The following is a 22,948-nucleotide window of genomic DNA, read 5'->3' as shown; positions in this document are numbered from 1 at the left end:
TTTTAATAGACAAAACTGTAATATAAAAATACTACTTTGTTAAAATATACAATACACACAGGACACCACTTTGGAAAACCCAGTTCACCTCAGAAAGCAAACCAGTGCCACAGACCGGGGTGTGTTCAGGCTTTCTTCATGGTTGCCAACTCCGGGCGGGAATTTACAGACAGTATAAATAGAAGCGGGGACTCCAACCAAGCAAAGTCATTATTCTGAGAATTGTTACTAAGTGTCCACACTACTAACAGGCTGTATTTTGCCAGACGTTCTCAGTCCGCAAATTAAATTCTCGGGGTAATGGCACAGGGGTGGGTTGGGGGCCCCCGCGTGTCTGCGGCGGTCAGGAGTGCGGGCTGCTCTCCAGCAGCTCCCGACGGCCCCCGCGGGCCGCGCGGCTCCTCTCATCGTCCGCACCTGCTTCTGCTCCTGGAGGGCGGCACCAGCGCGCAGGAAACCGCCACCACCGGGGTATTGCACGCTCCTCCCCAAACACCTGCTTCCTCCTCAATCAGCGTGGACGCAGTCTGCGGCCCTGGTCACCCACCCGGCGGAACACCGCCCCCTCGGTGGGCCTGGGGCTCAGGCGCTCAGCAAGGGGATCTGCCAGACCATGACGGAGGCGGCCAGCTCCTCTGGGCGCTGCTGCCGGGCCTTCCTGCTCACCCGCCGGTGGCCCTGGCCCCCACATGCCACCAGCACCGAGCTGGCCTTCGCCCTCCTGGCCCGCCGCCCCCGGCTCGGCAGGACGCTGGGAAGACGGAGGAGGTCGTAGACCACACTCTCCTCTGATCGGGGCTCCAGGGAGCCGGAGCCCTGCGAGGCGGTCAGGGACCCGGACGACGAGGAGAAATCGCTTCTGTGAGTCCCAGAGCCCAAGGAACCTCCCAGCCAGATGCCGTCCGCACCGCTCTGACTCGGCCCGGGCCCCTCGCCAGGGGGTGCCTCCTTCTGCTCTTCCTCCGGGGCCTCCGCGCCGGGCGGTGGGCTGTCCGTGGGCTTGTCCTTGTCTGTCCTGACGGTGGCAGCGGCCATGACCAGGAACTTGACGGGCCCGTTGTGCGCGTGGTAGGAGACCATGCCTCTTCCTGAGCCATTCCGCACACGCCGCGTGCAACAGACAGGGTCACAGGGCAATCAGCAAGCATCCCTCTCTCGTCCAAACCACGGAAACCCACGCAGACCTCGGATACCAACGGACAGCCTCAAACCAGAACAGCGTGTGGGCGTGTTCTCGTGGCCTTTTACTGAATGCCCACAATGCTTTCAGAGTGATGGTCGGGACTCCCGACACCCATGGTACAACAGTGGTCCCCCCACTCCCCGTACGGGGCTCCCCTCACCCGCACTTGAGAAACAGATGTGATTTTCCTAAGTCTTGATAGAAAAATAAAATGCCAGAAATGTGTCTGTTTGAGGCACAAGATGCTTAAAGTGCCAGCAGCTTCCTGCTGTTTCTTGTTACACGAAGGCCCTGTGCTTTAGAACAAGTTCCTTCCATGGTTTTAATTAAACTGGGGACTCTTCTTTCTAGCTGATTTATTTACAGATGGGGCACTTTTCAATTTAAGAGTGGTGTGAAGTTAATTTTAAAATCTTCACCTAACCTAAGAGCACATGTCAGAAACTACCCAGAGGTCTATTCTGAAATAACGATTCTTCCCCATCCCCAAACGCCCTGACCCTACGGGTCGTCAGGTGGGAACAGAGTGTCCACGTTTCAAGCGCTTCACAGGTCAGGTGACAGGGACATGGCAAGCGTGCACCTTTCTCTACCAGGTGCTTTAAGGCCCGAGGCCCATTCGTCAGTGAGCACAGTGGCAAGCTCACAGGTACTGGGGGTGGGGGGGACCCAGAGGGGCAGGAAGGCTCAGACACCAGCGAGCAAGGTGTCCCTGATGTGACAGCTGGGGGAAAACATGTCCGTGTCACCAAGGGAATGTGAGCACATGCGTTTCCTACACACCCATGACTCCGTGCCTGGCGTGTGCCCCAGAAGAACGTGGGCTGGTATCAGCGGAGGTGGCCAGATGAACACGCGTGCAAAGGCGTCTCACCGCCAACAAGCATGCATCTTGGCAATAATGTTGAAACAAAAAAAGTCACGGAGGAATATGCGTGTTAGGAGGCAATTCTAGAAAATGGGAAAAACAGCAAAAATACAAATTTGGTTTTTGGGGGTAAAGACTGGCAAGACTTTAGAGTTAAGTTGATGATGGAATGAGGATACACAACTCAGGAGAAGGTTCTGTATGGCTGTGGGGGGAAGGGCGCTGAAGGGAGGACTGGCACATTATGCCCAGGGCGTGGGGTCGCTGGACAGGGACCCCTTCAGCAACTGCGGAACTGGACGTCGTCACCACCTGCGACTGTGTGTGTGCGCCATACACGGATCACAATAGAAACAGAAATGAGGACAAAGACAAACAAAAGGACTCCTCAGCCCGACCAGGTGCCCCTGGATTCATGTAAAGATGTATTTACAACAGGCCCGCCACAGCTGACGGAGGACAGAAGGGCGTCTGGAGCCAAGGAAACACTCTGCTGTTGTCATTAGGAAGAAACTGTAGGAACAGAATCTTCATTTCCATTCTGGGCAATTTCCTACAGATCTTTTTCTCTGAGACTTTTTTCTCCCATGGCTGACAGGACGTAATCAGTGTAAAATTTAAGATCTTGGTTTTACTTACAGAGCTCACGTTTCTCTGTATCGTTCATAGCTTTCCACAAACATCATTTTTACCGGCTTCGTTACCTTCTAAAACGGGAGCACAACCACTTTCTTAAATCTCTCTTCACCCCTGATTTTTAAGTTGTGTCCTGTTCTGTGCTAAGAAAAACTGAACACTTTGTCAAATATCTTTTTCGCATTTTGCTTTGTTCCTCGTCTGGGCTGCCTCCCGAGGCAGATTTCCGAACTGAAACATCGTGACTACAGACACACACACACACCATGTTCACGCTCATGTTCCCAAATCCCAGATCGCTTCCTGAAAAGACTGGACCCGACTGATCTGCCAACACCGCAAACAAGCCTGTTTGGACGCTGAGCTTCCTTCTTTGTGATATAAAATGTAACAAGCATCCACGGCCACCAAGCAAAATCATCTCTAAATGACAGAGACTAATACGGGGCAATAAAGGGAACATGCAAACACGTCCTGGGGTAAGAGTGTCCCTGGGCCACTGACATAAGCACAGAACACAAGTGTGCACTGAGAACTCAAGTCTACACTGAAAGAAAACATATGAATTCCCACTGCGTAAGCAGCTCCCAGCATGAGGAAGCATGAAGAGGGCTGAGTAAGTGCCCGGGCAGGACGGAGGCCCGGGGGTGTCTACTCACCAGTCACCTTGGGGATGCCCTGCAGACGTGGGACGGGCAAGGCCACGACGATGCCCAAGCTGGTGCCAACCATCAGCAAGCCGTGGCAGACGAGCAGGCTGGTCACCGACAGGCGCTGGTGCCCTGGACAGAGAGGGCAGTGGAGGGGGTCTCAGCAGCTGTGCAGTGCTGGGGGCAGGCGCTCGGTGCCCCACCTGGAAATGCCGCCAGCCTCGAGCCCGAATGCCCACCATGCCACCCACGGCCTCCTAGGGCTCTCTGGCTACACACTGTGCTCACTTCCACTGCCAGGGAAGACAGGGACCAGGGGCTGGGCTTCTGTCCCAGGCACGCCAGCAGCAGGAGCCACCAGGCCTTCCAGGAGAGAGGGGCTCCACTGCGCCCAGGACGCACGTCCCCGCACATGACCCGCAGCCCCACTCAGCCGTGGGGGACCTCCCGCAGCGTCTGCCGGAAGGGAGAAGGGCGCACCTAGGCTCAGCATGGGAAACGGTGTGGGAAATGTTCGCAGGGGACAGCAGAGTCACGGGGGCCGGCACGGCTTTGGCTGCTGGTCCAGTTTGGTTTTATGGCCACGGCCCCAAGGCCCAGAGACGCCGGACAGCTTGCCGTGCGCAGGGCAGCCCGGAGGGTGCCGCTTGGCCATGGGACTCGCCAGGACCATGCTAGGGCCACGCTTCCAAGGAGAGTCCTGAGGACTCCCCACGTCCCTCTGATGGCTCTAACACCCACATGAGGACAAGAACAGCTGTTTGCTCCCGAGAAGCGACCACAGCATTTAAAGACAATGTGCTGCTTCTCTTCTGGAGACACAAAGGTCACCTCCAAGGACTCTACGTCCCACTGAAGTCCATCTTGCAGAAAAAACACGGACACAAATGGCCTAACACCAAGACCCAAGGTAGATCGACACGACTATTTGTATGCACTTTCTTGTAACGACAAACACACACACACACAATGAAAAACCAAACAAAAAAACTCTAAGGCCCCCCCCAAAAAAACAAAATCTACAAAAAAAAAAAAAAGATTTGGTTTTATTTCTCAATATAGACTTATATGTTGTTTTAAAAGCTAATAGTGTTTACGTTCCCAGGAATTCTGGACATCTGCCTGTTTGAATGACGGTTTTGGAGACGGGTGGGCACTGTTTATTTTGCATACAGGTATAAAATGCCTATAAAACACAAAGGTACAGGTGTGTGGGCACTTTCGGAAGCAAATGAGACCAACTCACAGCCAGTATGACTGAGTGACGCGGCACGTGTTGGAAGGCTTATCCACAGGCTCCTAATAACACACCCTCGGAGGGAACAGAAGCAGCAGTGAGCCTCGCAGTGTGGGAGGACACGCACCAGCTGGGGCTCTCTCCAGCCCAGAAGAGAACCACAGCACGTGGGCAGGGCCCAGCTGCTGGCTAACCCTGGATGGGCCAACCGACTGACCACTGCTGGCTACCGCGGGATCGGCCGCCGACTGACCACTGCTGGCTACCGCGGGATCGGCCGCCGACTGACCACTGCTGGCTACCGCGGGATCGGCCGCCGACTGACCACTGCTGGCTACCGCGGGATCCCGACTGACCACTGCTGGCTACCGCGGGATCGGCCGCCGACTGACCACTGCTGGCTAACGCGGGATCGGCCGCCGACTGACCACTGCTGGCTACCGCGGGATCGGCCGCCGACTGACCACTGCTGGCTACCGCGGGATCGCCTGTTCTGGCAACAGGTGAACTTGGCTTTGCTGCATGCCACCCATAACCAGCACTCACCAAGCCCCAAACGTGTCACCCCGCCCCCTCTGTTCCATATTCTTCTCTCCCCACGTCCAACACGTCCAACACGTCCCCCCTTCAGAGACCAGCCTTTCTAGAACTTGACCCCTTACCTGTTTCTTCTGCATCAAAGGTAACTACTGCTCTCGCACCTGCTGCTGAAGCTGCTGACGCTTTCAACCTTGTTACGAACCACCAACCGCCAACCACCGCCAACCACCGCCAACCACCAACCACCAACCACCAACCACCGCCAACCACCGCCAACCACCGCCAACCACCGCCAACCACCAACCACCGCCAACCACCAACCACCAACCACCACCAACCACCGCCAACCGCCGCCAACCGCCGCCAACCGCCGCCAACCGCCGCCAACCGCCGCCAACCACCAACCACCGCCAACCACCACCAACCACCGCCAACCACCAACGAGCAAAACAAGACCTCCCACGGGTACCACCAGTCTCCCTCCCTTTAAACTATGGTTAAAGACATAAACACGTATACACAGGGTACCCGGCCAGAATCAACCTGCACTGAATTTGTGAGATTTTGACAACTGGCTTTACTGCCCACGTGGGCAGGGGACCCAGATAACTTCTCAGAGGTTTTCACCAGGCTTCTGGGCTTGCAGAATTTAAAATCCTATCAAACACATAAAGTCAATTAAAAGGGAACTTGACTGGGTCAGCTTTCGCAGTTAGCTTTTCCAAACCAAAGTCTAATTTCAATGTCTTTACCTCCCTGGTTCCCACTGCTCTTCAAACGTCTGCAGCAAAGCTCCTCCCTCACGCATATGCACACGTGTGCACACACATGTATACACGCACACATGCACATGCGTGCACACGCGCTCACCCACACTCACGTGCACACAGCTGCACCAACACATGCACACGCACACACCAGTACTCGGGCCTTGAGCTCGGCCGTGCCCTGCCTGCACACCTCCCTGCACTGCACGCGTACCCGAGGGCTCTCCTGGCTCCTGACACTACTTCTTTCCAACTCCACACACTCCTCTCACCTCCGAGGCTGGTGTCTGTGTTCTGACCCACACTTTCTGCCCTGCCCCCGTCCCTCATCGCGCACCGGGCGGGACGCACTCCGCAACTGCAGCCCCTTTCCTGACCCCCCGTCCACGCCCCAGACCCTCCTTTTCTTTCCTACAGGCCGTGCTGCTCAGCAGCACCCAGTGCAGTGTCCTGGTTTTCCCAAACGAGCATTTTGTGACCCCATGTCTGTTGATGATTCTATGTTCTTCCCAGGAAACCCAGGTCCCAAATCTCAGACGTTCTGGCCCTTCCTCCCCTCATCAGTCTTGCCCCAGGGGACTCTGCTTCTCCCTGGGTTCTCGCTGCTGCTTGCTCGCGTGGGTCCCCCCGGACCACAGGCGGGGCCCCACCGTCCTCCCCCACATCCTCCGCCGGCTGCTGCCAGGATGCTCCTTCCAGGCTCAGCCTTGCCAGACTCTTGCTTCCCTCCACCCCCCTCCCCCTGCACAGCTGCTGCCTGCTCGTGCACACACGTGTGACACGCCTGCAGGTCCCAGCCACGCGCTCACGTACACAAGCCACTAGCCTACAGGGGGTGGCCGGGGACCTGCACACATCAGTGATGTGCTTACACGCAGTACCTACACGCATGCATACAGCAGCCACGCGTCTGCACGCACGCCGGCCAGTTGCTCACATTCAGCAGCTACTCACATGTATCAGCTCCATGTTCATATGTAACAAACACATACTATCTACATCTCACACGCACCAGATACGGGAGAATATTCTAGCTACACACTCATATATACCAGCTCCATGACACAGAAACACACACACGCTGGCCAGAAGCTCAAACAGACTGGCACATGGCCATATACTACCTCCAAGTGCATACCTGCTAGTGACACGCTCACACACACCAGCTGCCTGCCTGTATTTCCTGGCTACGGCCTGAACACACACTAGCCACATGCTTCTGTATATGCAGCACACATGTGACGCGCGTGCATGTACAGATAGCTCCATGTTCACACATACCAGCCACGTGCACACACTTGCTCCACGCATGTGCACACATCAGTCTCATGCACGCATGCATTACCCACCCGCACACACACTAGCCGCACACACACACACTAGCCACCTGCCGTCCCCACAGTCCCACTTCTGCACCTGCACCTGTTTTACCCCCTGTTGGGGCACCCTTCCCGCTCTGTGCCTGGGGGGCTCCCAGCCAAGATGCGGCGTCTCTGGCTTCCCCCAAGAGCCCTCCCCACCCCGGTGAGTCTTCTCCTTCTCTCTGTTCTTCCACGTGAGGTCCTTGCTCCCTCGTCTGGACTCATTGGGCTCAACTACAAACAACGTCTATGGTAAAGGGCTTCTGACCTACAGAAACTGAACTGAGGCACAGACTCACCCTGTGTCCTTGCCCGGAAGGGGCCGGGCCTGCGCAGCACGCCCCCTTCTCCCCTGGGACCCCCCCGGCCGGTCCGATTACCTGGCAGCATGTGGTGAACGGGGGTGGCTATGTTGACGTCCTGCAGGTGCTTGAGCGTCTCCGTGTGGAAGAGGCGAAGCGTGGACCCAGAGGTGAAGGCGATCCAGACCCCCACGCCAGCGATGACCATGTGAGCGACCACCATGCCCTCCTCCTGGTGGGCCTCCAGCTGGTTCTGGAATCAAGGAGACACGATGCATGGGGCTCCGGGTACAGCCAGAGACTTACCACGGTGTCTCCATCAGCCACCGCTGGCCACCGCCAGCCCCCATGCCACAACTCGACAGCCAGGTGAGACAGCCGCCCTGACTGTGAGCGTCCAGCCGGCACTCCAGAGGGGCCCAGCGTGACCCCCAAGGACCTACAGCGAGGGGACCACCACTCCAAAGCCACAGACACCTCTGTCCCCGAGACACAAGGTAGCGACCAAACGGCACTCGTTCCGCTCCGAAGCAGTAGTCCCGTATTTCCCAGTGACCCTGACCCTCAAGAGCTTCCGGAAGGCCTTCCCTCCATGGAGGTGGAGCCCAGGTCGCTGCCAGGTTGGCGAGCGCAGAAGAACAGAGGAGCTGGAAGGTCAGGGATCATGAAGGCCAGCCTGTGCCCGGGGATGCTGGTGTGCAGCCCGTAGCCCCCTTCCCCAAACCCGGAGCAGGGAGTGGAGGCCGTACCCCGGCCTCGGGAGAGCCCTGAGAAGGCCTGCCTGACCTCACTGCTCCGAGCGCTCATGGGTGGCCCACGGGTCTCTGGGTCTGCCCCCAGCCCTGGCCTGGTCCCCAAAGGCCACCTGCTACTTCCCTGTGGGACCAGGTTTTTCCCGAGCGTCTGGCCGAGCTCTGCCCCATGACCCCATCCTGACAGCCCTGAGCCACGAGGACCCATGAGAGGGGAACTCGGCCACAGCAGGGATGGGCCAGGCCTGGGCGGGCAGCGGGTGGCACCCCTGACAGGTCTGGAGGAAGGGCGAGCAGGGGTTAAGTTCGCAGAGTCGGCGTCAAGATGCGGCACCTTCAGAGCAGCCCCTAAGCCCCGCAGCCGATCAAATCCCGCGCGACCCTGCAAAGGGCAGGGAAAGCAGACGGGCTCGCTTCTCTGATTGCTGGCCTGCTCCCGAGCATCACGGAACGGGGGCTGCTCAGAGCCCGTCACCCTGCCGAGCAGGCGTGTTCACACGTGCTGTGTGCCTACCCCATGCAGAGAGGGGCCGCCGCGCTCCACCCCTCACCCACCCGCGCCCTGCGGAGCCCTCCAGAAGCCCAGTGGAGGGCGAACACTTCCGCCGCAGTCGGGGGCAGAGCCCTTGTCACCTGTGGCCAGAGAGACCAAGATGGGGCAGGACCCCACTCTCTGAGCTGGCCTGGACCACCCCCCTCCACGCCCATCACGGGAACAGACGCGGCCTCACCCTTGCGTGCACTTCTCAGGGAAGGAAGTTCCATTTCTCTTTGGGGACCAGCACAGAATTCCTGAGGAAGCGGAGGGTCACTACACCCCACAGCCACATGTCTGCCCGTGGGGCTGATTAGTGGGACGGTGGCAGCGGGGGGACCATGAAAGGCTGCAGAGACCGGCAGGCACCCCCGCACGTGCCCCCTTGCCCCTGCCAGGACAGGCCAGCCCTGCCCACCAGGACCCCCAGACATCACCACAGCACAGGCTGCTGGCCCTCGAGCGATGCCAGCAGGCCCGGGGTGGGGCCCAGAACTATTTCTAGAATGTTCTCATGAGTGCTGCTGGGCCCTGTCCACCTTCAAGTTACTCATTTCCTGCTGTTTGTCTTCCATCCTCTAATTGGTCACGTCACGCACCTCCGTGCCATGCTCCCTGAATGCCACGGGGGTGTTGGGGTGCAGGGGTCGCACACGGTCCACACTGTGCTCCCTGAACGGTGCGGGAGAGCCGGGGTCGCCAGGGTCCGTGACGGCTGCCGCTACGCTTTCTGCACTTTGTGGCCGGTCACTCGTCTTCCCAGAGCCGTGCTCCCTGCAGGCCCGCGGGCCCTGTGGGGTTGGCCCCGCTGGCTCCTCCACATGGGTGGTCTCCAGCAGCAGCTCCCAACACTGCCGGCAAACTGACCTTCAGAGAACACGAAGGTCAGAACGTCTTCACACATCAAATCCCTCAGCGGCTCGCCATCCTGCATGGCAGGGGCCGTCCCAACAGAAAGGACACGTGCGCCCCTGAGAAAGCCAGCCAGATGCGCTGCCTCCCACGGGATCCCTCCAGTACGGTGACCCCGAGGGGCCTCCTCCGAGAGCTTCCAGGTTCGGGGGACAGAAGTCCCAACTCCTGGATGTTCCCACCACATCTGTGCCAACTGCACCTCCCACCGGGCCATCGGACGTGCCCACAGCCTTCTCCCACCCAAGATGCTCCAAGAACTTTCCTTTTAGGAATCCCTGCTCTGCTGGGACAGCCCAGCCTCGTGGGGTTCTCGGGTGGGAATAATTTACACTGTTTCTGTCCTGCCCTCCATATTCTTGGCATCAAAGCCACGATTCCTCTCTTCCTGCCAACTGCCTGGCGTGGCCAGAGCTCTGACCTGTCGGCTTCAGGAGGCAGGGCTTGCGGGATGCTGGAGACGCACATCCAGAAGGAAACCCAGAAGAGCCACCTGTGACCAACGGGAGGCATCTGGACCTCGCGGGTCTGAGTGTGGCACCTGCTGACCTTCCTAGGGACTCCCTTCCTCTGCCGCCGTCCTTGGGCTCACGCAGTCAGAGCCAATCTACCCTGGTCCGCACGGATCCACCGCTCCCCTGACCACCATCCGCCCGCCCTCCAGCTCACGTGGGGCTCCGGGCTGCAGGCTGACATCCCATCTTCTGAGACCCCAGAACACGCCGCCACGTGTGTCCCAGAACAGGCTTCACGCATGTCTTAAAACGCGTCTCAGTGAGCGCTGGCAAAATGGCTGAAGGTGCTACGTGGCTGCGCCGACGATCCTTCCCCAGGAGAGTGTGCACAGACGTCTTCCGAAGTCCACAATGTCTACGGCTTATGACGAGCTTGTGCAGGTTCCCACCAGTCACGGTAAGGTGCCCGCAGCGCTTGCACGGACGACGGGGGTCCTCCCCGAGCGGCCTCCTATCTCGAGGGCCGTTCGCGTGCTGGTGGGATTTCCAGTCGGGACCTGACTCATTTCGTTGGCCGAAAGCAATACCTTTATTCTCTGAGCTCACTGCGAGGGGAGGCGCGGAACTATCGCGGACGGCTCGGCTTCTCTGTCCTGTAAGAACTCCTTCTTCTCAGGACGTTAACTCTTGGTCACAGAGATGGACACTATATGTCTCCATTTGTCATTTACAGAACTTTTTTCTTGTACAAACACGTACACACACTAAACGGGAACAAAAAATGTTCTACAACTTTACTATATTCACTGTTTCTTTACTATGACAACTTCTAAGCATGGGTCATGCTCGGAAAACCTCCCCCACGGCAGAGTAATGAGAATGTTCTACCGCTTTCCATCTAAGTTTGTGACTTTGTTTACGTTTTACAATTCCCTCCATCCGGAATGTGGAGGAGGGTTAAGACCTGGGGCCTGCGCACGGTCCCCTGCATCCACGGAGCAGGCTCTCTCCTGACCCTTCACTGAGTAACGCCAGCCTTGCACTGACCGGAACGGCCCCTGACCAGGGCCGATTTTCCCCATGTCCTCGAAGACCCTCTATTACGTTCATACTAAATGCATTTTTTGCAGTAGTGTCTGTGTCTGTTAGCAGCTCAGTAATGCACCGTGCTCCCACGGACACACAGCTGCGCGGCATCTGCATCACCTGGTTAAGCAGACACATCTAGGGGACGTCCTCCTGGTGTGGGCCGTGGGCCGGGGGTGCCCTGACCGCCAGCATCACAGCTCAACAGAAACGCATCCCTCCCAGGCCACAGACTCACCAAAAACGACTCACCTCTATTGCGTGCGTGTCGGTGCGGATCGTGAACACCAGGCCTCCGGAAGCCGCCCAGAGCATGTCTTCTGCCATGACGAGGCTCCGAACTGGCAGGACGCCTAATTGTATCACTTCCTGAGGGTCGGAATTCCAGGATCCATCTTAAAAGAGAAAGTTAGTTTCATTCAGACTCCGCTATCCGTGCACAGGACCTGGGGGCAAGGATCACAGACCATATTTTGCTGGTCCTTTGGTGTTTTTAAGGAAGGCTTACACCCACCCTGGGGCTGGGACCCATGAGCCTGGGTCTCGGGTCACAGGCTCTACCAACCAAACCAGCCCGGCACCCCACAGACAGTTTTAAACAACAAGCAAAATACTGTCAGTAATTCTGAGGCTATCGCCTGGGTCTGGGTGTCCCAGGCTCGCAGAGCGGGCATCCTTGCCATGAGGCAACCAGAGGGACAGTGCACGGAGCAACGTTCGGACCCTGGCCTGGCCGCCCAGTAAGAACCACCCAACCCCGTCTCGGCTTCCTTCTCTGCAACACGGGGACAACTCTGCCACGCACCCCCAGGGCTGCGTGAGAGTGTGAGGGGCGACAAGGCGATCAGAGGCTCGGCACAGTGCCCGGCACACCCGTGTCCAGGGAGTCCTGTCATCTACAGTGACACGCACGGAACGACTCGGTCATCAGGAAGGCTCTGCACCCGAGACAGCGTGGGACAGTGTTTACGTGTCCCCGTCACCGGCTCTCCCCTCTGAAATGCCCCTCGCCACGCACGGTGTATCAAGACCGACCACGTCGTCACTGAATTTCAAAAAATAAAAAGCCAGAACCGAGGAGGCTTTCCTCTCTTCTCAGGAACTCCCTGCATTCCCGACACACAGGCAGGGATGAAATATTTTGGTTTGAAAATATTTTCAAAGACCTACTGAGGGAGGCTGTCCCACTGGACATGAAGTGTGAGTCGACAGGGACGGCAACAGAAAATATCAAAAGCCAGAGCTGACGCACGTTTTCAAAGTGATGGCGTAACTACCCTGGGAAACAGTAAAACGGATTCTTCAGTTCTTGAAGTAACCATCACTTAAGCCATCGTGCCTAAAAACACAACTACAGCTCTGAGTCCGGCCTCCCATCCCCCCGGAATAAGCCCTCTGAACATGGAAGGCAGCAAGGCCCCGGATGCACACCAAGGGCTGCTCCTGCTTCTGCAGGAACCACCGACCCTTCTAATCCAAACGCTGTTTGTGAGTGACCGTCCCGAGCCGAGCGCGCACATTCCAGGACGCCCCGAGGCACGTTCTGCATTTCGAGACGCACGTTCAAGTTATGACTCAGCGGCAGTGGAAACACTTCCATGCTGCAGTTACGTCCAAAAGATGCTCTTGTGCCAGGTCCCCTGGGGCGTCGGGGAGGGCACAGCCTCGGGCCCTGGGCAGCAGGAGGCAGCTCTAGCCGACAGACCACCTGCCTGAGGACAGCCTCTTTCTGGAGTCTTCACTCCCCACCTGAGAGCTCCACCGGGCTGCCCAACCGGCAGCCACAGGACATGCCGATGACATACTGAGCCGACACTTAAAAATCCGGCAATTTCCTACAGATTTCCAGATTTCAAGCTCCTTAAAAAGTTGAAGACTTGCAAGAGAGCTTGGCTGAGCAGCGGTGGAAGCATGAGGGCCTCCAGCCAGGCAAGCCCCCCCCGCGGAGAACAGCTGTGTTCCGAGGCGGCTGTGAGGAGCCCTCCTTCCAAAGAGACGTGCAGCAGAGAAACGGGACCCGTGGGCGCAGCTGGCCACACCAGAGCCAACGGAGAAAGGAAACAGCGTCCCACGGTGACTACTCACTCGTACCTGAGTCAACACGCGCTTCTCTCTAAACGCCCCCGAGCCTGCACAGAAGCCGTGTGTCCCAGCCGCTGCACTCACTCCACGGGGCACGCCCGCTGTCCGCTGCCCATGGGAGGGCCACGGCCACCCCCACTCCTTCCCAGCTCCTTCCCACCTTCCCAGCTCCCCCTCCCGGGGGGCTGCAGCAGCCCTGGTGTCCTGGCAGGGCTCCCATTCCCCCGGACGACGGGCCCCCCTCAGGCTTGGCCCCATTGCCTCCCTGCAGAGGCTCCGACCCAGCGCCTCCCGGGGCTCCCTGGGCATCATGAGTGCCTGAGGTGGGAGAAGTGGGACTCGCTCCCATCGACACCCACTGGTGATGAGCTCACGGTCACCGGAACCGAGCCAATACTCAGGTTATCCCTGAGACAGTGACGGACAGCAGCCCAGCACCCGGAGGTCCCAGGGAGGGCCACGGGCAGGCAGACATCAGGAATGCAGGGGCCCAAGGGGAGCCGGGGAACCCGCATTCCTTCAGGGGTTCAGCCCTCGGCTTCCACACACACCTGATACTTGGGGTCTGCCGGGGCCGCCGCGGGACCGGGGAAAGGGAGGGTACCAGTCACGGATGGCCACAGCGTCTGCAGGAACTCTGCCATGGGATTGGCGCCCCGGAAGAGGAGCTCGAGGTCTGTCGGCCAGGAGGACGCCGTCCTACCCTGAGAAGGTGCCCTCGGTGGCAGAGAGCGACTCCTAGGGACCGACCTGCTGCCCCCAGCCGGGGATCCAGCCTCCAGAGCCAAAGTAAATGCCGCGGCGCCCAGGCCGACCAGACGCCCCGTCCGACCACGGAGGCTGGAGTTGACGCTCAGAGAGGGGCGCGGGCTGGCCCGGGGAGCAGGTGGGGAATCCCGCACGGCCACGTCATCCCCAGAACGAGGGCGCAGGGAAGCCGGCTGCCACAGTGCGGTGAGCAGCAGGCGCTGGGGAATCGCAGCCCCCGGGCAGCAGGAGTGGGCCTGGGCAGGACGCGGAGCGGCTGGACGTCTCCGGCCTCCACCCCGGGAGCTGCGGCCTGGGGGCCCCAGGAGGCTACAGACCCGCTGTGCCCCTCTAGTGTCCCCGAACCCCCCGGAATGCTGGGCCACGACTAACAAGAGGGAGCCTGAGGCGGGGGTGGGGGCGGGGTGGGGGTGGGGGCAATGGCCAGTGCATGCGTCTCGGGGTTCCTGGCTGTTGGGCTGGTGCAGACCGGCTCCAGCCACTCCCACGGGCGGCCTGCAGTTCCCCCCACCCAAGAAGACAAAGCCCCATGACCTGCGTGATGGCAGGGGCCACGAGGAGGCCGGGGTCCCGCCCATCGGGAGGACGCGTGTGAATATCAGTACTTTGTGGAACAGGGACACATCAGCCAGGAGACCCACGTCTGAAACCACTTCCCGCCTGGGCAGCTGGGGTGCTGGCGCTTCACGCCGTCCGCTCGGGGTTGAGGAAGCCGCATATGCCTTGGGACGCACGGTGACAGACATGGGGACGTGACCCAGGGACGTGAAGCTCTGTGCAGAGCAAACCCCCAGAAACACTATGAGAGTGGACATGTAGACAGGCACACGGTGCAGACACGCTTACCTTCTGCCCTGGTGTAGACGGCTACGGCGCCATTGACCAGGCCAGCGTAGAGGCTCTGGGGAGTGCAGGCGAGGCTCATGACCGTGGACTTGTCCGGTGTGAAGAAATGCTGCAGACGCACCTTCTTGGAGCCTTGGCTGCTCTTGTACACGGAGATGCTGCGAGGGGGATCGGGAGCCGGTGAGCGTGTGCTCGGGGGACCGGCAGCTCCCACGGTGCCTAGCCCCGCCCCGCCCCAGCCTGCATGGGAACGCTGCTGCCACCCAGATCTCATCCCACTGCTGTGAAGGAGAAACCGTGGAAGAAACCACTTCTTCCGAGGTGACTTCACAGCAGGAAAACCCCTGTGGCGTGCTGTGAACGGGGGCAATGCTCCGCCCGCGTACGGCACAGACCACGGCCCTGTCCTACCCCAGATGTGAGCAGTCAGCCGCTTGGAAAACAGGAAGAGACAGGCAGGGGGAAACCGCCTGGTGGAACTAGAAGGTCCCCTGCGGTCACTCCCACGGGCGGCGACCCGGCCGTTCCTGCCGTGTGGCCTAAGCCCTAACAGATGGGCAGGTGACCCTCCGTCCCCGCTCCCCGAGCTCCTCCTCGGGGTGCTGGCAGCGGGCTCACCTCCCCTCCTCAGTCCCCAGGCAGATGGTGGGCACACCCGGCGCCCCCCGGGCCGCGGCCTCGGGCTGCACAGGCCGCTCCTCCGTGGGGACAAACACCATGCACAGGATTCGAGACTCCACGTTGAAGCACTCGATGACCTTGGGGGTGGAGTTTTGAAACGAGATGATGGCGATCTGGCCCATTTGGCTGGTGCAGCTTCCGATCTGGGTCGGGGGTTGGGGAGGAGAGAGGAACGCCTGGGTATCCACGGCACAGCGACCCCTGCCTCCCGGACACCCAGTGCCGCGGGGACATTCCGGGTTGCCACGGGAACGGACGCGCCTCCCAGACTGCGGAGCGGATGACAGTGTGCTACCAGAGCCCGCCTCTTCTTTTCAACGAATGGGGTTACTTTCCCTTTTAATTTTCATAGCGAGAGCACAGTTCGGGTTGGTTTTTAATTCTTCTTTCTACCCTGGAGAAGCCACGTCCCAGCGCGCGCAGCAGCGGCGGCCTGCTCGGCACAGCACGGAGGCTTCCAAGCATGTGAGAGTCGACCCCACGTCACACAGCGCTCACCCCAGGAAACAAGGACTTAAAAAGAGCACGTGTCACGTCGCCTCCCACATGGCCACCGGCGTGAGTGTAAGGCGGTGTGCCGTGGCCCTGAGACCCTGGCTGGCCGTGGGCACCCCCGTGAATCTATCTGCCAGGTCCCTAGGCACCCCACAGGCTTCGTGCCCAACGTGAGATCCAACCGTTTTCTCAGTGGGAAAGAGTCGGATCTGGTTAAGGGAAGCATCGCCAGGACAGAGAGCTCAGGGTCCTGCGGGGAAAGCCGGCCTGGGGGCAAGGGCTCCCAGGTCTCGTTTCCTCTGGGGGTCCCACCCCCCTTACTCGTACTATAATGTTTCCACGCTACAGAGACGCGTCCTGCCAGGGGAAGTGTGCCCACCCATGCAGCCCTGCTCTGGCTGGCGCGAACACAGGCGGGGACAAGGACCAGGAGAGGGAATGAGGCACCGACTACAGTCCCAGGATGGGAGGACTTCTCTGCTAAAATTCGAAAACCTCAGGGAAATGAGCCCATCCTCCTTCGCAGCTGGGCGCATGGAATGACCCGGTTACTCGGGCCGCTCCTTCTCGATGCTCGGGGAGGAGACCCGACCACAGAGGCTGGGGCTGTGGGAAGGTGGAGAGGTCACCCGAGGGCAGGGCACAGTGCTGGAGGACAGCAGGGCACCCATCAGGGAGCAGGTCTGGGGACACCCCGGGAGACCTCAAAACACAGCACACAAGGACCATCTTCCTTTGGAAAGAACCAGAAATGCCCACTGGGATGGCAGCATAATTCCAATGCAGTATTTCATTTGGAACAAATTAATTTTAATTGCAAAGTTTCCAATGTAAAAAGCCAGCACTGTCTTAGAAGGAGGAGAAGGTCCCATGCAATTCAACCACCCAAATTGAAGAAATACTTAAATTACTCTCATATTAGCTAAATTGGCTGTCTCTGGGCTGAGGCTACCCCACAAAGCTTTAGATGAAAAAGAAACATTTTAATTCCTGAGAACTGGACATTTTCCCAAAAGCATTCAGTCCCCTCGTGGGTGGTTTGGGACTTTCGTGTTTATAAACACAGCCCGGGGCACACAGCGACCACCGCAGGGTCTGGGACCTTCTCAAGCCCACACCAGCTACGGCCACGGACTCCTCGGGAAGCCGCGTCCGACGCGCAGCATCTTACCCACAGGAAGCCGTGCGCCGCGGCCAGAGAATCAAGCTGAGCCTCGCTGTTCGCGCAGGGTTCCGGGTTGTACGCCGCACACTCGATCTAACGGGGAGAAATCAAACACCCACACGTCAAAAAGGGACCGGGAGGCATCCCGACGACAGTATCTTGAGTGGATGACAGACTTCTGACACTTAGTCACAGAAATGGCACATTATTACTTTTTAAAGGTTAAAACAGAAAAAAGAACAGATGTGGGTGTAAGCCTCAGAAATCAGCTTTTCAGAGGCAAACGTCAGTCTCCACTCTCGTATCTTCAGACTCCGGCAGGTGCCGCAGACGTCCGTCACGGGGCGCACTGCCCCTTCCGCCCTCTGGCCTCCCGGGACCTCTGGGGCGGAGTGTCGGCCAGAGTCCAGGAAGGAGAAGTAGGAACGGAATGTCTTTGCTTATCCCGCACAGAAACACACAGCCACGTGCCTCTGAACACACCCTCCGCGGCGCTGGGACAGACGGCCGGGAACACGGATAAACCCCGTGTCAGCCCAAGCCTGCTGTGCTCCGGGCAAACATGAGGCCTCTCGCTGTGACCCACTGTGGACACTGAACACTGCCAGGCAAATGGCAGCAGAGTGGACAGGCTTGACACATGTGCCCTCATGTAACTAATAATGCCTGGACTGTCCCAGGTATGGCGCGGAGCCGCCACCTCCCAACGGCCGCTGGGCAGGAAAGCCGGCTTTCATCTCCACACTCTAGCAGTCTGAGTTCCTAAACAAATTCCCCCAGAGAAACGCGGACAGTGGTTGACTTGGGGAGACCATGAGGTACTCTGCCCAGACAAGGAGGCACCGTCTCCACGCACAGTGGACCCCTCCTCCGGGCCCCCTGTCCATCACCTTGAACTCCTGCTGCTTGGCCACCGTCACCGGCATGTGTCCCACGAGGAGAGGGTGTCTTTCCTTCTTGATCTGATTCCCATCATCTTCCACACAGAACCAGCCCATGTGGTTCTCCTCCTCTGCGGGCGTGTGAAGGAGAAACGGGGAAGGGCAGACCTGAGCCACCTGTGGGTCGACACTGCCCCGCGGGCCCCGGACATGGACGTCACAGCCTACGCCAGCCCGCAGAGCTCAACGCTGTTGCGGGAGCACAGCACACTGTCCTCCCAAAGGCAGGCCTGGACGGTTACCGCTTTATTCTGAAAAGCGTGTCCTGTCTCCTGTTTGCTGCCCCCGACTGTGAGGACGCGAAGGGCTGAGAACGTCCCATAAAGCAGCTAGAGCTGCTCGTCTTTGTCTGTCTTCAAAGCAACTGAGATGTTCAGATTCAAATACCACGGGCACAGGGAGAGCTGCCGCGACATGCAGAAAACCACGGAATGAAACACGTGAGGGAGGCACGCCTGGGCGGCTCTGTCGGTGACACATCTGCGGTGGACTCAGGTCATGATCCCGGGGTCCTGGGACCGAGCCCCTGGGACCGAGCCTCGTGTCGGGCTCCCTGCTCAGCGGGGACCCTGTTTCCCTTTCTCCCTTCTGCTCCCCCTGCTTGTGCTGTCTCTCTCTGTGACAATAAAAATTAAAAAGAAAAAACCACGAGGAAGCGAAGAGAAACTTTGCTCCAGAGCAAGCTGTCCATCTCGGCTCTGAAGGATGAAAGGAGTGGATTCTCGGGATTAGCTCGCCCTCATAAGAGAGTGCGCCGTTTCAGGCTCGCAGCCTCCAGTAAGAGCCTGACGTGACAGACTGTGAAATCGTCCCGGGAGACAGAGGGGTGCAGGCATCGGTGGGAAGGCTCCTGTCCAGCAGGAAGCGCAGCCCTGGGGCCTGGGACGAGCAGCGGCCGGGCCGTGTCCCCTCCGTATTTTATTTTCACTTAGCGACAACAGCACACGGGGCCTGTGTGTCACGGTGGGCTTGGGGTGACACACCGTGTGTAAACGACATACGCACAGGCCTGTCTGTCTGACTCACGGCTCAACACACTGCAGGGCTGCGGACAAGGAGCAGAAACAGAATCACCAAGGCCCCGCTGGGAACCAGGGGACCTCCTGTCCGTGCGGGCAGGCTCTCCCGCGACCGCTCAGGGCTGCCCTGTGCGGTGGGGCGGGGAAGGAGGATGTCCCACCTGTGGGGCTGGGCCTCCCGCTCAGCGGCCGCAGACCCGAGGGGCTGATCCGCACGTGGGGTCAGTGTTGCGGATGTCACCGTGTGGTTACAATCTGTTTTTCCTAGAATCCCTTAATTGTAATATAGACATCGTAAAAACAACTGCTGCTGGGGGGCGGGGCACCTGTTGGTTCAGTGGGTGACGTGCCCCCCTCCTGGTTTCGGCTTAGGTCCTAGATCAGCCCCGCATCGGGCTCCTCCCTTCCTCTCTCCCTCTGTCCCTCCCCGGCTCTCTCAATCAATCAATAAAATCTTTTAAAAACAACCACTTGTGCTAGGGTTCATCTTTCCTGTTTGAGAACATTCTTCCAGGCTGTCTGGGGGGCTCTGTCGGTTCAGCACCCGACTGTGGATTTGGGCTCAGGTCGTAATCTCGGGGTCCTGGGACTGAGCCTGCATCAGGCACCCTGCTCCGCGGGGGTCTGCCCATCTCCCCTCCCTCTGCTCGCTCACATCGTCTCTCTTTCAAATAAATAAATACTAAAAAACAAAAACAGAAACAAACACTCTGCCGGGTGAGCGGGGACTCTACTGCTGGGGTCTTTCTTGTGCTGCTGTCCTCTTGGGCACGGACACCGCCAGCCGGAGAGAAGCAGCAACGGGATGCGCCCGTGGCCCCGCCTACACGTGCCCCCGAGCGGCCGTTGCCCCGTCTTACCCAGGGCGAGCTTGGCCATCTGCAAGCTGTTGAGCCAAGACTCTTTGATGGCAGGCGTGAAGGTGTTGAACACAGCTGTGAAGAACGTGGGCCGCCCCGACCTGCCGGGGGAGCGAAAGGCATCGGTGCGCGGAACGCGGATCCCGTGACCAGGCCTGCCCACCCCACCCCCGACGATGCCCCAGAGCCGCTCTCTGAGCCCCGCCCGGGAGGCCGCCCGCCGAGTGGCCACTGACTTGTCCTGCTTCCCCGGGAGCTGCAGCTGGATGCGGCAACAGTCCGCGGCGCGGATCTCCTCCTCCTTCTTCAGAATGAGCCTCTGTAACCCCGACGTCCAGTCGTGCGCCACGGACTGGTTCAGGTTCTGCGAAGGGACAGGCACGCGCGGTGAAGGTCTCACCAAGGCAGGCCCCCAGGGAGGCCGGAGTGCGGCTGGGGCAGGAGCCCGGGGGAGACCGACCTCCCATAGCGCCCTCCTAACACGACCGCCTACCCCGGGCTTGGGCGTCTTCAAAACGGGACAGAGGCTTGAGTCCACTTGCGAGTGAGGTGACCCAAGGACAGTTTCCCCCCCACCCACCCACTGCCATCACACTGGTTCTCAAGACCAGCCTGATTCTCACTCCGCGGGGAACCCAGAGGCCCGGCCTCGCCGTGACGGCGACCCAGATGTGGACGCGGAATTCCGCGCCGCGGGGCCCGCTGGTTACCTGGTAGTTCCCTCGGAGGCTCCCGACGAGCTGCGAGATCTGCCCGACCACATTCAGGTCATGCAGCAGATTCTGTAAGTCTTGATAGAGCTGGCCTGGCCCCACGTACACCTGGTCTGCAGACGAAGCAGCACACGGCACCAAGTGAAGCCACGCTCGAGGCCGGAGGGTGAGACGCCGCGGGACCGAGAATGCCTAACAAGGGGCTCTTGCCAAGCATTCTGCGGTTTTTCCTTTTCTAACTTCTCATTTTGGAAGGACTTCAGACTCAGAAAACATTCCGAGCGTCCCCGTGTGCGCCCTTTTACACCGCGTCCCGTGACGTTAGAATCTCACAGAACCACAGCACCGTCATCAAACCCGCCAAGTCACGTGGACAGGATGCCGTTCGCTAGCCCGCAAGCCATGTTCCAGTGTTGCCAGCTTCCCCAAGCTCGTCCTCTGCTCCTGGACCCGACCCACAGCCCCGCACACACTTGCCTCCACTCCAGGCCAGGCCAGCTCCTGGGGTGCCCGTCTTCCAGGACCTGAACGTCTGGACCACGGCAGGTACACTACCTCACAGAGCCTCTCACACTTTGGGTTTGGCTGACATTTTGTCACTTGTATTTTTAACACACTGCTGAAACGACATTTGACCGAAGCCAAATTTCTAATAACCGGGTCCTCCAACACCAACACGAGCTCCCCAGTGCTCTTTCTCCAAGGGACAACAGGACACAGAGGAGAACAGCGACAGGCAGGGGAAGAGCCCCGTCCCCGCCTTGGGGCCACCTCTGCGTGGGGGGGAAATAGTTTCTCACCCCCAGGACTACGCCCCGTCCCCCTTTCTCCTGGCGAGGACACAGGCCCCACACTGACACGCAGGCAGGACCCAATGCAGTGTCCCATGCGGAGCCCACCCTTTACGGAACACGCAATCACAGCCACCTCCCCTTCCGCGTTCACGGAACGCGTGCTACAAGCAGATGCTCTCCTAAGGGACAAACCCCCATTGAGAGAAAATAAAACTTAAAGCTGAAGCCCGTGATGGCTGGGATGGTTCTTGGGGCCGGCCCGGAGGAAACCAAGCACCCCGGCCGGTTTCGGGCGCCCCGTCACATGTCGGAACTCTCAACGGGGGTGCGCAAGGTGCCCTGCACGTTGGTCGTGCACACGGCCCAGCCAAGTACGCGGCTTTGTCCGTCTTCCCGTGTAGACTGTGTGCAGACACGCGTCTGCCTGCAAAACGGAGCCGTGCTTCCAATGCGAGCTTTCTACACGCGGACATCCGACCACGGCAGTCCTCACTGCAGAAACGCCGTCTGAGCCATTTTTACCGGGATCTTTATGCCTCCCCCAGACCTGATTTTTCCGGACTAATCTAGACAAATTCTATAACCGATTGCCTATCAAGTGCTTTGGTGACATTTCACAAGAAAGGGAGCAAGCTGGCCAGTGACCATCCGCTCATCACACGGCTTTTCCTTACCAGCACATCCACACAACCTGAAGCGTCAGCGGTGGCCACACGTGTGCTTTCCTTATAAACCGCAGAGTCCGCGAGCTCACCGGCGGCGAGGTCACTCCCGCTCCGTGGGCTGTGTCAACCTGCCCGCATCTAGACTTTGGTTGTTTAAACTGTCACACAGGAAAGCTGCCAGCCCTCTCACCGCAAGCCCACGGCCCTTGAATTTTAACAGGGGCGGGTGTGGCTCACAGAACAGAGCCTTCTCCCCGAAGACCCCGGCCTGTCTGCCCTGTCCGGCAACCATGGGTCTCTCCTCCAACATCTCTGTTTTGTCTTCTCAAGAACATTGCGTCTGAGAGCACACAATATCCCACTTCTGCTTTTCCTGGGCGTGAACAGGCGACTTCTGTGCACACAGAGGTCTGAGTTGCCTTGAGCTGGGGAGCCCAGCATCGAACCCGACTCGGGGCCTCGCAGGTTCGGTCCTGAGCCCACCGCACTATCACGGGAGCGCGAGGAGAGCCAGGCCGCGCCGTACAAGGCACGGAGACGCGGCCCAGCTCTGCAGTGCGACGTGAGCGGGGAGGCGGGCTCCAGCCCAGCACGCTGAGACTCTGACCTCGGTGTCTGCCCTGCAGACAGATGTT

At 59.2% G+C, this 22,948-nt stretch overlaps 1 protein-coding gene across 1 annotated transcript in view; it reads right to left on the bottom strand.

Annotated features, from left to right (window-relative positions):
- Positions 1-388: 388 nt before the first annotated feature.
- Positions 389-22,948, bottom strand: part of LOC111144617 (Rho guanine nucleotide exchange factor 10) — a 75,788-nt gene continuing 53,228 nt past the window's right edge. Inside the window, 11 exon segments of the mRNA XM_022499005.1 lie at positions 389-1,088; positions 3,347-3,469; positions 7,623-7,797; positions 11,537-11,679; positions 14,981-15,138; positions 15,599-15,804; positions 17,328-17,414; positions 18,212-18,333; positions 20,142-20,242; positions 20,378-20,505; positions 20,852-20,967. Coding sequence (XP_022354713.1) covers positions 583-1,088; positions 3,347-3,469; positions 7,623-7,797; positions 11,537-11,679; positions 14,981-15,138; positions 15,599-15,804; positions 17,328-17,414; positions 18,212-18,333; positions 20,142-20,242; positions 20,378-20,505; positions 20,852-20,967 — 1,865 coding nt within the window. The 3' untranslated portion in view covers positions 389-582.

Source organism: Enhydra lutris, unplaced genomic scaffold, assembly GCF_002288905.1.
Source record: "Enhydra lutris kenyoni isolate GAN:26980312 unplaced genomic scaffold, ASM228890v2 scaffoldscaffold11, whole genome shotgun sequence".
Classification (NCBI taxonomy): Eukaryota; Metazoa; Chordata; class Mammalia; order Carnivora; family Mustelidae; genus Enhydra; species Enhydra lutris.
The sequence above is the reverse complement of the archived record's forward strand: the minus strand, read 5'-3'. Positions and strand labels throughout refer to the sequence as shown.